At 38.6% G+C, this 15,942-nt stretch overlaps 1 protein-coding gene across 4 annotated transcripts in view; it reads left to right on the top strand.

Moving 5' to 3' along the window:
* AUTS2 (activator of transcription and developmental regulator AUTS2) overlaps window positions 1-15,942 on the top strand; it is a 1,036,368-nt gene that overhangs the window by 235,057 nt on the left and 785,369 nt on the right. For all 4 annotated transcript variants that reach the window (XM_069971174.1, XM_069971176.1, XM_069971175.1 and 1 more), the window contains exon 2: window positions 2,033-2,260. In XM_069971174.1, the coding sequence (XP_069827275.1) occupies window positions 2,033-2,260 (228 nt within the window). The remainder of the gene's footprint in view (window positions 1-2,032; window positions 2,261-15,942) is intronic.

A 15,942-nucleotide genomic window follows, 5' to 3' on the forward strand; every position in this document is an offset into this window, starting at 1 on the left:
AGTGGCAGAGTGTAAATTCAGCCATATATGGCTAACCATAAAGGAGTTTGTATCACCATAAAGGGAGGTCCATGTCGAGGTCCACTGAGCAACAGCTGTTGAAAAAATTGTAACTCTGTAATAGTCCCACTAGTGTAGCTATTATAGTTTGCCTGTTTTAATATTATTAGTTTGCATGCAATTCGTGAATATTCGCATGAATATGACAAACCATTCATGTGAATATTGACGAACTTCGCGAGGAGAATTTCCGAGTGATCTCTAATCTTATCTCTAATACCTTAGACCGGAGCAAGACAAAAACCTTATAGATGCAAAGTGTAAACAATCACATTCATACTATTATTATTCCAGTGCATGTGTGTATATATATATATATATATATATATATATATATATATAATTTGATTGTGACTTTTCCTGTAATATCGTATTACTATTTAGTTCACCATAATTTCCACTTGATGACACTTTTAACCTTACATCATATGTGGATTAGCGGCATAACTTAAAGCTCTTTGGCCCAATAAATTCTTATGTGGCAGAGCAGCCTATGGGCCTCCTTTATGCCCCAGAGATCAGAAGCGACTGCTACTTCTGCAAACCCAATAGCTAACTTCCAGGTGTGGATCCTGATTTCTTTCCCATTAATGCCTGCATCTTTGCAGCCACTACTACTACTACTTTCGACCGCTATTTAAACTAATATCTCAACATTGATTTGGATGTCCATTTTGATTTATACAGTGGCCCAGATATATAAAAATTACATCATTTTTAGACAGTGTAAACCTGGAAAGACTCTAAATGATCTAAATTTATCAATGTGTCAGGCTGTTTGATGAATCTGCCCTATTTAAAGACTGTCTTGTCTAAGTCTAGATCTTCTGTTAGTTGGCTTAGTTTTACCCCGAATTATGCACCAAAGAAGTTTTTTTTTTATTTACCACACTCAGTCCTGTATCTCTGAAAAAAAATGAAAACATTATTTTATAATAATGATATGTGATATTGAAATGGATGCATTTAAGAGTGCTATCATATTGACTGTCTGTTCCATATTTAGGCCATGTGCTGTCTCTGAAAAGATCATTCTGGCCTTATGATCTTTAGCACCGCAGAGTTCTGATGCGGGCGCATCCGTGCGCACCCGCATCAGAACTCCCCACAGCACACAATGGAGCGAGCGTCCGGAGCCGCACGCTCCATTGTGTGAACTGACAGGGTTTTCTACGCCCACTATTCACTAAATAGTGGCTGCAGAAAACTGACATGTCAGATTTCTACAGCGCCACATGGGATCCCGGCTGGAGTGTATACTGTGTGTATACACTCCTGCCGGGATTCCCTCAGCCTGCAACACTACGTAAGTACTGCAGGAATCACGGCCGTTGTTACAATGGCCGTGATTCCTGCGAAACTTATGTAGTGTGAACATAGCCCAACAGTTAAAAGTATTATATCGTTCACGGAAGAATCAAACATTCTGACACACTGATTGTCAAAGTGGATCTCCTTTATTCAAAGATGGTAGCCAGTATATATATATTTTTTGAGGTGGTGTTTTTCTTTTAAGGCTGGTGTCAGTATTTCATTAGCTGAGGTACAAAAAGAGTTACTTGCATCGCACTAGTGGTTACCTATGTAAGCTTAAAGGAATGTAAACATCTCCAAGGGGGAGATTTATCAAAGGGTGTAAAATTTAGACTGGTGCAAACTGCCCACAGCAACCAATCACAGCTCAGTTTTCCTTTCAGCACTGCCTAAAGCTGAGCTGTGATTGGTTGCTGTGGGCAGTTTGCACCAGTCTAAATTTTACACCCTTTGATAAATCTCCCCCCAAGTGTTTAGAAGGTCAGCACAATATTGTAATGGCTTCACTAAATATACAAAATATAATCATGACATCCTTAACAATATATTTTAGTTAATGAGTAATATGGTTGTGGGTCACAGTCAAAAACTATTTTATTCTGACTGCAACTGTGTATTTGACAAGTTCTCACCTTGCAATGTTTTTTTCTCTCTGCAGAAAGATGGAACCTTACTGCCAGATGAGCGTGAATCCAAGCAGCAGACCCCTCTCAGTAAAAAGAAACGGGACATTTTGAGCAATGGACTGTCTTTCAAATCCCTAAAGAACAATAAGCCACAAAAGAACAATAAATACAACCACTACTATGGCTCAGATAGGGAAAATGATCGCAATCTCTGCCAACAACAGTTCGGAAAGAAAAGGTATCAGAAAAAACAGAAGCAGGTATGGTTTGCTTTAACTAAATCCTCCATGGCGTTCATTTCCCAGGAAGAATGTGTCTTATTTGTGCTGTTTATATCTGAACTACATGTTGCTAACAACACCCTATGACCTAGTTTATTCACCTGAGGCAACAAAGGGCCTTTCATGATTAGCTGAGTGCAGCTTTATTAGCCTCTTACTGAGACACAGCTGTCTATATAACATGCTCTATCGTTATACAGTTACTGCCTGAAATCTAGTTCTATTAAGTCTATCAATTTAGGAGGTATTACTGACTGGCTGGTGAGGTCACTTGTTCCCTGCATGAATGACACTATTAACTTTTAGACACTTATGTAAGATTCTGCTCGTCGGGGGCTCATTTCCTAAATCATTTCATTGGCTTAAGGTGCCTAAGGGCTATTGAAGTGTGAAATACTCTACATGTGCCATAATTATTTCACTGTTAGCTGTACATTACACACTTTATCATATATAGAAGTTAACTGCTCAGATTTTTGCTGGAGGCTGATGATATAGCCTTTCCGAGGCACGTTCTTTCTTTCTTGTGAACTAAGAAGGAATAAACACTAGAATTGTGCCATTTAAACTGCATTGAGAATGACTACCATACTGAGGCCGGTAACAGCTTCGTAATATTTTTTGGTTCAGTATTTCTGTATTATGTAAACCCTTTAGATCGAATTATAAAGTATACACCTAGAGGTCTCTTTATAAGGGACATTAGTTCAAATGTTAACAATAATACTTTGTGATAGGTAGGTTACGATTTTTGAAAAGTTCTATTAAAAAAGGAACTATGAGCAGGTTAGGCAAATCTTCATTCTCTGAATTGTTTACATGCAGTTGTTAATGTAATTGTGTAACTGTGGGTGCACCAATTTGGCCTGCCCTTGGCTCCATTAAAAATCAGAAGGGGCAGGATGGCCGAGGGTTGGATCAATGCTCTGGGGGAGGGGCAGTGCTCTTATCAGCCTTAGCGGAGACATGATTGCATTAACAACTGTACAGGAATGGCACTGAGGATGAAGCTAAGAGACCCAGTACACAATAGGGAGCTATCAGCAAGTTAGATCGCTCAAACCTACTGATAGTTCCCTTTTAAGGGTCAAAATGTGTGACAATGAGATATTCTCCTTATGCGTGGCATCATAACAAATGCCAATCATTCCTTCTACAATGCAGTGTCAAGAACACCAGGTATTATTTGAGCAATGAGCAATATTTTTAAACAGCATGTGTATGTGCCTATAGCCTATAACTATAACTGCAGCTGGTTTAGAAAGACAAACTAATGCACTTTGGTGTGTAGTTAGTCTGAAATGCAGACGGTTAGTTTGCAGTACAGGATGTTATATATAGTTCAATGGGGCCATACCCATGTGATTTTAAAGGTGTGTTTTTTCATTAGTTTTCCGCTTTCCTATTAAGTTGATTCTCATAAAGATATTCTATTATTTCAATTTGGTTATTTAGAAATTAGAAGGGTATTTTGGGCAACCTTTTGGTTGCTGTAAGTTACCTGGTCCGCTTTTGGGTTGGGCAGTGAAATAGGAAACAATGGCAAAAGGGCATGAGAAGTGGGACTACCATCAATGCTTTTCCATCACTAGTTGAGTCTTAATATTTGGAGAAACTTGTGTATAGCTTGAGTTTGAATCTATCAGTTCTTGTTAACATATTGTTTCGTATCTTGGAAGTCTGATACGGCATGAACAGATGGTACTAAAGGGATACTTACCTGTGTATTTTATAGTCAACTCTAAACCAAATCTGGAATTGACTCTCTGTACTAAGCAAGTGTGGGTATTGATCATCATCCAAGATTATCACTGTGAATTTACATGGTATTCTGCAACTTATTTGAGATACAATGCAGTTACCATAAAGAAATAAATTTGCTAACTTGTTACATTTGTACCATCATAATATTTAATTGGGATGCTGTTGGGAACTTTTTTTTTTTTTTAGTTTTTTTTTTTTAATAGGCGTTAGTTGAAACTTGACATATTTGGAATTTTGGTGGTGTAAAACTAAAATTTTCTGTACTATACCAACAAAATCAGTAAACTTGACTATACTTTGATGCTATCAGGGCAATTTTCATCCGCTTGGAGAGTAATAGATTTATCAAAACCTATTAGGAAATGGATATCAAAGTTTTTTTTAGGGGAAGTTGGAAACCTTCCATAATCCGGTCTATTATTAGTCTTTGGGGATTAGGGTTTGAAGCTTCTGACTTTATGTTTCCTGCTGGTAATGCAAGAGCTGCCTTGTGATCCAGTCAAGTTTGTTCTAAGATTGAACCAAAATCTGAAAAAGTCATTTCCTAAGGCACTGCTTTAATTGCATAAGTCAATATATAAAACTAAATTATATACTATTTAGATAAAACATGCTTCTTAGTCATTTTATGCAAATCTTTCTGCCATTTGAACAGGTAGTATAATGTATTCATCAGCTTAACCCAAAGCTCTGACACCTCTTAGATCTGTGAGCTCTCATCAGTACGCTAATTAAAGCTTAGACTTTAGGAGCAGTGTGAACATTTTCCAACCCTTCATTTTCATTTCAGCTGTTAACAAATATATTTATTAAATGTCTGAAAATTGTAGAACAGCCAATAATTAAGCACTACATTGTACACCGGCATTTGGAAGTTATTAAAAGAAATGCCTTAAAGTAAATGAGCTATACGTTCTAATTCACTGTTAAACGCAATTAGTGGAATTAACTTTCCTGGGGAAGTAATAGGGGAAGAAAAAATGTTCTGCGTTTAGTGGTTTAGGTCTCATATTGACTTGATATTAGAAGAAGTAATTTTAAAGCACTTTGCTTAATCATTGGAAAAATGAGCAGTTTAATAAATCTTTTCCATTTTAATGATAAATATAGTCTTTTTTAATAATATTTATTGCAGTCCACCCCATGCTAGTCTCTGTAGGTATGCCATAAATTCTCCAGATGGAAATATCTCTTAAACCCCCTCATGTCAGCCATATGGCTATATACTCACACCACAATACAACATTTTGGCTCGACTTTGAGTCGAAACGTTGCATTTTGGTGTGACTAGTCAATTTATGTAATAGAAGTGTTGTCTCAACTTGTACTTTTTGGATAGTTTCAGAGGGTCCATTCTAGTGAAGTGTGCATCTACACAACAAGCTCTTACATTTTCCTCTGCTGCTAGATTCTTTTGTTTATACGACTATAGATGTCAGCTGACGTGAAGGGGTGAATGGAGCAGGATCCAGTTCCTTCCCAGTTCTTGATAAATATAGAGCTGGTGTAATGTTTTAACAATGATAGTAACTAATAAATGTTTATAGAAGTATCACTAATATACTTCAACTCCTTGGCGTCTGACTACATATCTGGTATGTCATGGTGCCGCTGGGGAGGGTTCGGGGGGGGGGGGGCACTGCAACCCCGATTTGAACCGCCGAACCGCCGCTATCCACCGCTATCTGCAGCCAAGGATTGTGGCAATTAGCGGACATGGGCCGATCACCGCGCCTGCCAATTAGAATAGTTAAATGCAGCTATCAAAAACATGACAGCTGCATTTAAATGCGATGAGATTGCAGAGGGGGGATCCCTTCTTCTTACCCGGCCGGGCCTCAGCGTCAGAATGACGCTAATCTTGGCTCGGTAATCCATAGAACTAGGCTGCAGCAGCCCTGAGTAATACAGCACTGATGTGATGTATTACCACACTGATCTGTATGATAGATCAGTGTAGTTTTCTTAGAAGTCCCCCAGGGGGACTTCTAATTAAGGTAAGTAAAACAAAAAAGTGATTATATTAGTAAAAAAAAAGCCTCCCCTAATAAAAGTCTGAATCACCCACTTTTCCCATTTTATAAATAATTTTTTTTTTTTATATATATTTGGTTTCGCCACGTGCCTATGCACCTTAAACTATTAAATTACCACATTCCTAATCATGCACGCCAAATGGCATGAGTGAAAAACAAATCCAAGTGCAAAATTGTGTATTTTTGGTCACATCAAATCCAGAAAATTTGTATTAAAAAATGATCAAAAAGTCGCATATATGCAAACAATGAACAGATAGAAAGTACAGATCATGCCACAAAAAAATTACACTAGACAGAGCCTCATAGACCAAAGGATAAAAGTGATATAAGGATGGTAATAGAGAGTGATTTTAAGGAACATTTAGTTTTTCTTAAAAAAAAGGTTTGGATTTTTTAAAAGCTGTCAAATAAAATTGAATAAAATAAAAAAGTTATGCAAGTTGCATATCATTGTAATCATACCAGATTGAGGAACATAGCTAACAAGTCAGTTTTACCATAGGACAAATGGCGTTTTATTTTTAATTTTACTGCGCAAATATTTTTTTTTCTAGTTTTGCAGCATATTTAATGGAAATGAAGTCTTTTGTTGCAAAGTCTTTCTTTTTTTTTTTGGAGAAATATTCTTTAAATGCATTATTTATCTCTTCTGTTGTTAATTCTACCATTTTTCAGTCGAATTGACTCTTTGCCCTTTTCCCCCTTCTGGTTATTTACCAGCGCCATAAGGCCCTTATTGCAAAGTACAATTAGTGGCACAAAAAATAATAATTTGTGTGGGTCTGTAGGTGAAAAATTACAAGCGCTATGGCTTTTTGAACACGTGCAAAAATAAAAATTGGCTCGGTCCCTAAGGGGTTAAAGATCAATAATTGTGGAGAATGCATGGACTGAATGTATCTTTGGTGTGGGTCAAGGCTAACCCATACTATTATTTATAATGTGGCTTAGATGTTGAGTCGTTGTCTATCTATTAATGCAGAGGTGTGGGGCCGCAATGAATGATGTAATGTAGCATTGACCATGGACTGAGCTAAGGTCAACCTTTAGAGGCATGTTGACAGATGGGACTGATTGTCTATAGCAATGTGATCCCAGGAGGAGCTGACAGCGCTGTTGTCAAGGGATTTACAATGCACTAGTTACAGTTTGGCTTTGCAGTGTCTCATAGAAGCCAGAGTGCTTTTTAACAGCTGCTTTCATTACACATTTTCAGGAGCTGCTAATTGAAATAGAATTTGTGGGTGGGCTCTGTTCAAAAGAATAGCTATAGATAGATACACGTGAAGCCGCCTGACAGCTGTACACGCTCAGCAGGCCGCGCCAGCATCAAACGAGTTACTGTAACCGTGTTACTGTCAGTCGATGGCGTAACATAAAAAGAATGAATTGCTAATTGATTGCTAAGCTGTACATATTGTTTTCTTCTAGAAGAGACAACTGTGGGTATTGTAAAATACATAATTGGGCACGACACTGCAGACTCACATCCCGCGTATTAGGAATAATGCACGGCTGATTATGGTAAGGACAGTATTTTGAAAGGTTCAGGTAATTGAAAGTTAATTTACCATTGAATAATGCAGTGCTTATCCTGTTTAAAAAAAAAAAGTCTGTTTATTTTCTACAAGTGGCATAATGTTTTAATCTTTCGTAGATCTTCTCTGAGGAAAATAAATCTGTTTAAACCCTGTATAATATTCCAGCTAACAGGAAAACATCTGCTCGACTCTATAAAAGAGAATTCACAGCTCGGTACGTTCAGAAAAAAACATGTCTTCTTTGTTAGGACTGCAGTGTATTTAATTCACATGCACATACATATAGTTCATTGGAATTAAAAGATGAATTCTATTCTATATTATAATTTAGTTGATTTTACTTCAATATAATTTTTATCAAAGTAATTTAAAAAGTAATTTAAAATAAAGCACAGGAGCAATTCCTGTTGGCTCCATGTGAGAGGGAATCACTTCAGTCAGGCTATCATACTGTATAGGAATCCAATGATGGCTAAGCTAATGAGAATTGTCACATGTAGTCTATAGGGCACATAAAAAGTGCTGGGATTAATAAATACAGTTGTACAGTTTTTAAGTATAACACCCTTCTATTTAGCAATTCTAACACTGCCTTAATTTAAAACGAATCTGGCCCGACACCACCCCAAAACCTCCGGCACCATTAGGGAGTTCTTTTCAATTCATATCTGGTGCGGGTCTTCCCATTTCTCCTGGTGCCGGTATTTGGGTGAAAAACATATTTTACAGTCCCTGACAGAAGTTCCGTCGCTTATCCATGTCGTGGAAACCAAAGCTTTTAACCTGACTTAAAATTAATCCATTGGTTTTAGATATGAAATTTGAAACCCTACCAAATGAGTTGTTTTTTTGTTTTTTTTAAATAAATTTGCTTCACTACTGAAATATTGATGATTTAATGAATACAGAAAGGTCAGATTTTGGAAAGACAAAAGTTTTGTCACCTTGTCATATAAAGCACCCAATACTAGTTTAAAGCCTCACCTGTGCTCACTAACTTGAACTCTGACAACATGCCAAAAATCCACCCTGCGACCAATGCCTTGATTATCAAGAGGCTGGAGACCAGATCCACTGAGAGGTGACTGTCACCTTTAAAGTGTCTCAGTGTCAAGTACAAAGAATTTAAAAAAGATTTGAAGATGTTTTGGACAAGCCCAGGTCCAGCAGACCCCGCAAGACAACTTCTCAGGAGGAACATTTGTTGGTTCGAAAATCCAAAGCCAGCCCTTCTTCCTCTGCAGCACAGCTCCAACAGGCCACCTCAATTCCCTGTGTCAACTAGAACAGTTTGTAGGTCTCGAAATGGCCTCCATGGTCGAATCAGTGGCCAGAAGCCAGGACTAAACAAAGGCAATTAAAAAAACGTGTGGCATTTGCCAACGCCCAGAGCCTGCTAAACGGATCAATGCTGGTAAAGTGGCAGAAAGTTAATTTCTCAGATGAATCTTCAGTTGAATTACACCAAAACCACTGCATATACTGCAGGAAACCTACTGGAGCCTGTTTGGATCCAAGATACACCCAGAAAACAGTTACGTTTGGTGGTGGAAAGTTCATGGTCTAGGGTTACATTCAGTATGGGGGTGTGCGAAACATTTGCAAGGTAGAAGGCAATATCAATAGCCTAAAATATTAAGAGGTATTAGCTACATCTTACATTACCAATCATGAAAGAGATCAAATTTTGCAGCAGGATGGTGCTCCATCTCATACATCCATCTCTACATCAAAGTTCCTCAAGGCAAAGAAGATCAAGGTGCTCCAGCACTTGCCAGCCCAGTCACCAGACATGAACATCATTAAGCATGTTTGGGGTAGGATGAAAGAGAAAGCTTGGAAGAAAAAACCAAAGAATCTTGATGAACTCTGGGAGGCATTTAAGATTGCATTCTTTGCTATCTCTGATGTCTTCATCAATGAATTTTTATGAACCATTATTGAAACGTATGGATGCAGTCCTTCAAGCTCATGGAAGTCACACAAATTATTAAATATGGCTCTAATAGCACACACCTTCATTTATCAATGTTATGAAGTGAATTATTTGTTTGATTTTTTACAGTACTTTGTGGGCGACAAAAAATTTTGCCTTGACAAAATCTAACCTTTCTGTGTTTCTTAAATGATCAATATTTCAGCAGTGAAGCAAATTTATTGTCGTAAAAAAAATAATAATAATTTGAGAGGGTATCAGCTTTCATTTCTAAAACCAATGGATGGATTTTAAGTCAGGTTATAAGCTTTGGTTTCCACAACATGGATAAGCAACAAAAATCCTGTCAGGGACTGTATTCTGGCGGTGCAGTGAGGCAGGGTGTCAAAGAGGTGGGTCCTAAATTATCCTGTAGGGCCACTTTTTCTCCCTTTTTCCTTTCTTGGCACGCCCTTGAGCTGTATCTTTATCTTTGGCAGGCACCAGAGATTTGGGGGTGGTGTTGGGCCATGCAAATTCGCTTTAACAGATATCTTTCATTTGCAGTGGAATTCATGTTCCAAACTGCTGACACTGTTATATGCTTTTAGGTTAAGGAGACATATAGTACCTTTCATATATTTGTCTGTGCTTCCAGGATGTAGAGAAATGCTTTTATTCTCTGGTACCGGGAGTCAAGGAGGCTTTTCCAAGCTCCTGAATAGCTGCAAGCACCTGAAGTTCTGAGCATGTTTAGGTATGGGGGGAGGAAAGAAAGGTGGTGTAACAGCATGCTGCACTTCAGGAGCTCAGGAAAGCATCTTCAACTTGTCTTACTATATAAAAAAAACTTTTTTCTACATCCTGGAAGCACACCTAGATATATGAAAGATACCAAGTGTCTTCTTGACGTGACAGCTACGTAAGAGTATCATTTTTTAACATGAATTGCAGTTGACAGCTTCCTTTTAGGGCAGCATAAACTTATGGTCCTTTTAGACGGAACGATTATCGTTCGAATTTGCATGATAACGATCGCATTTGAGCGTCAATCGTTTCGTGTAAACACAGCGAACAATCAAGCGACGAGCGATAAATCATTCATTTTGTTTTTTCAACATGTTCTCAAATCGTCGTTGATCGTTCGCAAAAAATTCGCAGATCGCTCCGTGTAAACAGTCTTTCAACGATTTGACCTATGTGTGAGATAGGCTTAAGCGATCGCAAAACGATCACAAACGATTTCTCCGTACGATGTATCGTTCCGTCTAAATGCTGATCGTTATAAAAAACACATTGTTCAATCAAAATCGTTAATCGTGCGATCGGGCGAATTATCGCTCCGTCTAAAAGGACCATTAATGACAGATTTCTTTTATGTAGTGACAGTCCCTTTACACAAGCTTGTATTAAGGTTTCTACAAAAAAAAAAAAAAAAAAGAACCATTTCTATACCCTGGAAAATTCATTTGCTAGATGGAAAATATTGCATTTTCAATTGAATTAATAACTAAGGTCAGAAGAGCAGAAAAGTGTTTTTAGTTTCATTGCAAATGATCTTAAATATGGGATCCTAGTTCTCTTCTTTCCAACAGAGCAAATAAAAGAAGTGCTTAAGTATTGGAAATTACCATAGCTGCTAATATGTGTATTTGCCGGTAAAAATTAAAACCATATGAAGAAACCTTAGTACTGAACGTGCTTTTGGAATTAAACAAAGCCGCTAATTGCTGAGCGTTGCTTTCTTTAAGCTTTCTTACACTTGCCTTTTATTTCAGTTACAGAAAAGCTCATTGAAGCTAAACTGAAGAATCATTAAAGGAGAAGTTCCGCTAAATTTAAAAAAGGGAGGAAGGCAGGGGGGTGCCAGAAAATAATAAACAATCTAAACTCACTTGTCCCTATGCCTTCATTGTGCCACTCCCGGACCCCGATGACAGCCGACGGCAGTCATTTTTGTCTGGAAACCGGGTACATCACGTGCACGGTTCTTCCAGATTCTACGTCGCAGCCCGCTTGAGCAATTGCCTGCTCAGCCAGTCAGTGACTGCGGTGGTGTTTGTTTCAGTCACTAATTGGCTGAGTAGGCAATCACTCAACTAGGTACGCATATTGCAGCTAGAGGAGCTGCAGGTCACCGGTGGCTGTCAATGGGACCCGGAAGAATAGATATGGGGCACAAGGATAGGTAAGTTCCTGACTTTTTTTTAATTTGGTGGGACTTCTCCTCTAAATGATACCTGTCATTATACACTATCATGTGCGCTCCACAGTTCAATGGGACACAAACACAGCTCATGCAATTGGATCGGAAAGCTGACCTAACTTCCCATGCTTCTTACATGGAACTCATAGGGTGTGGGGTGTTGTCTCCGAAGCCTGATCTATTGGTAGCTGATCTGAGCTGCATCTTTCCATGCCAAACTGTGAACTGCATATGCCAGTGCATAGTACAGGTACTTTTTTTAAAACAAATGCATATTGTTTCGGATACAAAGGTTTCTGAGACCCTTGGTAAAGTTTACCTTTGAATGTACTCTTCAATCCTCATGTGAAGCCTCTTTAGAGCAATACCTTTCAAAGCCATACTGCAAGGAGAAGTATGCAAACAAGAGCTCATCCAGAAGAAAGAAATCTCTTCATATTAGTCAAACCAATATCCTGGAGATTCTTTACTGTAAGAGCAATGACACTATGGAACTCGCTACTAGATTGTTGCTATGGGTTATTTAATAAAAGAGTTAAGTGGCCTGGATTGAGGAAATTTGTCTTTAAGTTGAAGTAAATTAGATTCTGCCTTTTCTTTTCTTTTGCTATTTTTGCTGAAGAATATTATAGGCATAATATTATAATAGGCATTTCCTTTTAAACTTACTGTTACCACATTTCTAATATATATATATATATATATGTATATATATATATATATATATATATATATATATATATATATTTATTTATCTCTCTAGCACCTTAAGTCTTAGTAAGGAGAAAATAAGTGCTTCTATTAGTTATTTATCACCTGGAGACCATGGCAGGATGGGTTGAAAAAAGTCCGACAGGTACGTTGTTTCTTCTGATGCGGGTGGTAGATGGAATTTCCAAAAGCGGCGTAGACTGCTGTGTATGTGTATTATCAGAAGAGACAGTATACCTACACGATCTCTTCAAGGTATACTGCCGCAATCTCCCAATTGATAGGTAGGCTTTAAGTGTCCTACACCCCCTATGGAGTTAGTAAGTGAAATAAAACAATGATTAGCATAGACCAGGTGTAGGGAACCTTGGCTCACCAGCCGTTGCAAAACTACAGATCCCATCATGCCTGGACAGCCAAACTTTAGCTTTGGTCGTCCAGAAATTATGGGATCTGTAGTTTTGCAACAGCTGGAGAGCGAAGGTTCCTTACACCTGTCATAGACCAATCTTTTTCATTATTATTATTATTTACATTTTTTATTAAAGGGGTAGTGCGACGCTTAAAAATTATTCACAGAATAACACACATTACAAAGTTATGCAACTTTGTAATATATGTTATGTCTGTAAATCGCCCCCCTTCCCGTGTCCCACCACCCCTGCCCGTGTACCCGGAAGTGTTGGTGCATTATACATTACCTAATATGTGTTGCGCATGTCCTCCATCTTGTGCCAAACGTCATCTTCAGACGGACGGCCGAATCGCTGACGCCCCCCCTCTGCCGCGTCATAACTGTGCTCAGCTGCGATTGGCTGAGCACAGTTATGCTCAGCCAATCGCGGCTGAGCAGCTGATGACGCGGCCTTGTCATCATCCGCGATTGGCTGAGAATAACTGTGCTCAGCCAATCGCGGCTGAGCACAGTTATGATGCGACAGAGGGGGGGGGGGGGCGTCGGCAGCGATTCGGCCGTCCGTCCGAAGACCCCTTTAAAATGGAGTTGGTCTCTTTTCTTTGTGTAAGAATTTAAACCTGCCTGGCGTAATCATATATCTATGTGCATAAATGCATATAAGATAAAAAGAAAGGAAATACTATAGCATGCAGACTAGATAGACCAGGTGGTCTTTTTCTGCTGACAATTCTTGGCACTTCTAAGTAACCAAAACAAAGGCCCAGATTTATCAAACGGTATAAAATATAAACAGATGTAAACTGTCCGTAACAACCAATCACAGCTCAGTTTTCAGCTCTATTATTATAAAAGGTGAGCTGGGATTGGTTACTATGGGCAGTCAACACCAATTGCTGTTTTACACAGTTTAAAAAATCTTGCCCATAATGTTTTAAATATTTATACAGAGCAAATTTTGGAGCACAAAACTCTAAACAAGATACTGATATATTAACAAATCAATTAGCACAAAACCTAGAAATAAAATATCATATATTAATATTATACCGAAACTATTATTTTGAGTGAACGTTTACTTTAGGGTTTTACATTATCAAATGACTGCCTATTATGGATCATTTACATAAGAAATAATGTAAACACAATAGTTTATAGATTTTACCCAAACATCTGCTTTTGTAAATTCTGGTTCCTATAGAAACAGAAAAATTATGCACATCATCCTAGTAGTATAATTGCAATTAGTAGTATAATTGCCTGTCATTTTAATGACCAGGCTTAACAGCATTTCAAAATATTGAATTAGAAACCCTGGTATTATACAGCTTGATGTAACGTGGATGACTGTGGCCAGGTTATAATTACCCAAGATTGCTTATGGACTTTTGTTCGGCTGTAATTAAATTTCCAAATAACCAGTGGCCTTATCAGATCCGAAATATCAATGATGAAAGGGGGTCAAGAGCAGGGATTTTCCAGGCTTAAGTAGAGAAACCAATACTTTTAGCTAAACAGTGTGAAATTTTAACGCCTTAAAAACATTTCTCCTGTGAAATTAATTCTACTCAGTACTAAACCATCTGGCAGTGTTACTGTTTCATGTATTGCTGTGCGAAAAGCATTTTTCTCCTGTGACTCTCTGCTATAGTAATCACTGGTCTAATTGATTATTGTTTCTCCGGCACATTTAGATTGGCCAGACATGCTGTGGATGTTGTTTAGCACTAAAGAGTCAAATGATGACTAATTTTTTTAAAGAGAGGTAATGAACGTAAAGGGAATGTGTCATCAGAAAAACAACAACATTTTTTGTGTTTTCTGGTGTTTTTTTTCTCATTTTCCATTAAGCACACAAGGACTAAAGCTAAGCTGAGACTACCTGTTCTGTACTAATCATTTCCCAGAATTGCCCTCCAGACAGGAGTACAGTGAAAGGTAGACACAGTGTCGGACTGGGGTATTTGGGCTCCACCAGAGGAAATGATCCTGGAGGCCCACCAATAAAGAACCAGTGAGAATCGACGTGCCAGTCAATGTTAGTGCAGGTTATAAAGCTGGGGGCCCAACAGAGGATCCTCCGGTGCTCTGGTGGGCCAGTCTGGCACTGGGTTTACACTTTCCTCAGAATCCTCCTCCTTTTGACATAGACCTCTATAAAGGTCACTGGCATGCCAAGATGCCTTATTTATTAATCTAAATGTTAGAGGCCCTGTCTTTTTCTGTCTGGTTTTCTATGGTCCATGGGGTATGCTGTAAAGCAAATCTTTAAATGCAGCTAAAACACCTCAGGTAAGATGATAGCCCCTATAATGATGTAAAAAAAAAACTTTTGAAAATCGAAAAAGATTACAGAAAAGGACGTGTTTCACTACCTGGCCCAGACAGTTAAAAAAATATAAAGAAAGATAGATAGATACAGTTCACATAGATATACCGCGGCACATCCAGAATTCAGTGCATAAAGAAATTTATTCAAGGTGCAGTAACATAGTAACACAGCACGGCAAAGAAATAAGGGGGTGCGACGTTTTAACGACCTCACGTCATCATTTTCAAGCTTGAAAATGATGACGTGAGGTCGTCGAAACGTCGCATCCCCTTATTTCTTTGCCGTACTGTGTTACTATGTTACTGAACCTTGAATAAAATTTTTTATGCACTGAATTCTGGATGTGCCGCGGTATATCTATGTGAACTGTATCGAAGAAGAGGTCCTGGGTCAAGACCTTACCGGAGGCACCCAACTCACCCCCTCTTGGTGTGCAGCTACACAACAAAGAAGGATCTAGATAGATAGATAGATAAACATTTCCAGAATCCGCTCTTTCCTCACCCCTGACTCTACCAAACTGCTGGTCCATGCACTCATTATCTCCCGCTTGGACTACTGTAACATCCTCCTCTCTGGCCTTCCAGCTAACTCCCTTGATCCCCTCCAGTCTATCCTTAACTCTGCTGCCCGACTAATCCACCCTTCCCCTCGCTTTGCCTCAGCCTCTCCCCTCTGCCAATCCCTCCACTGGCTCCCCATTGCCAAACGTATTGACTTTAAATTGTTGACCATGAC

The sequence above is a fragment of the Dendropsophus ebraccatus genome, chromosome 5 (genome assembly GCF_027789765.1).
Source record: "Dendropsophus ebraccatus isolate aDenEbr1 chromosome 5, aDenEbr1.pat, whole genome shotgun sequence".
NCBI classification, from domain to species: Eukaryota; Metazoa; Chordata; class Amphibia; order Anura; family Hylidae; genus Dendropsophus; species Dendropsophus ebraccatus.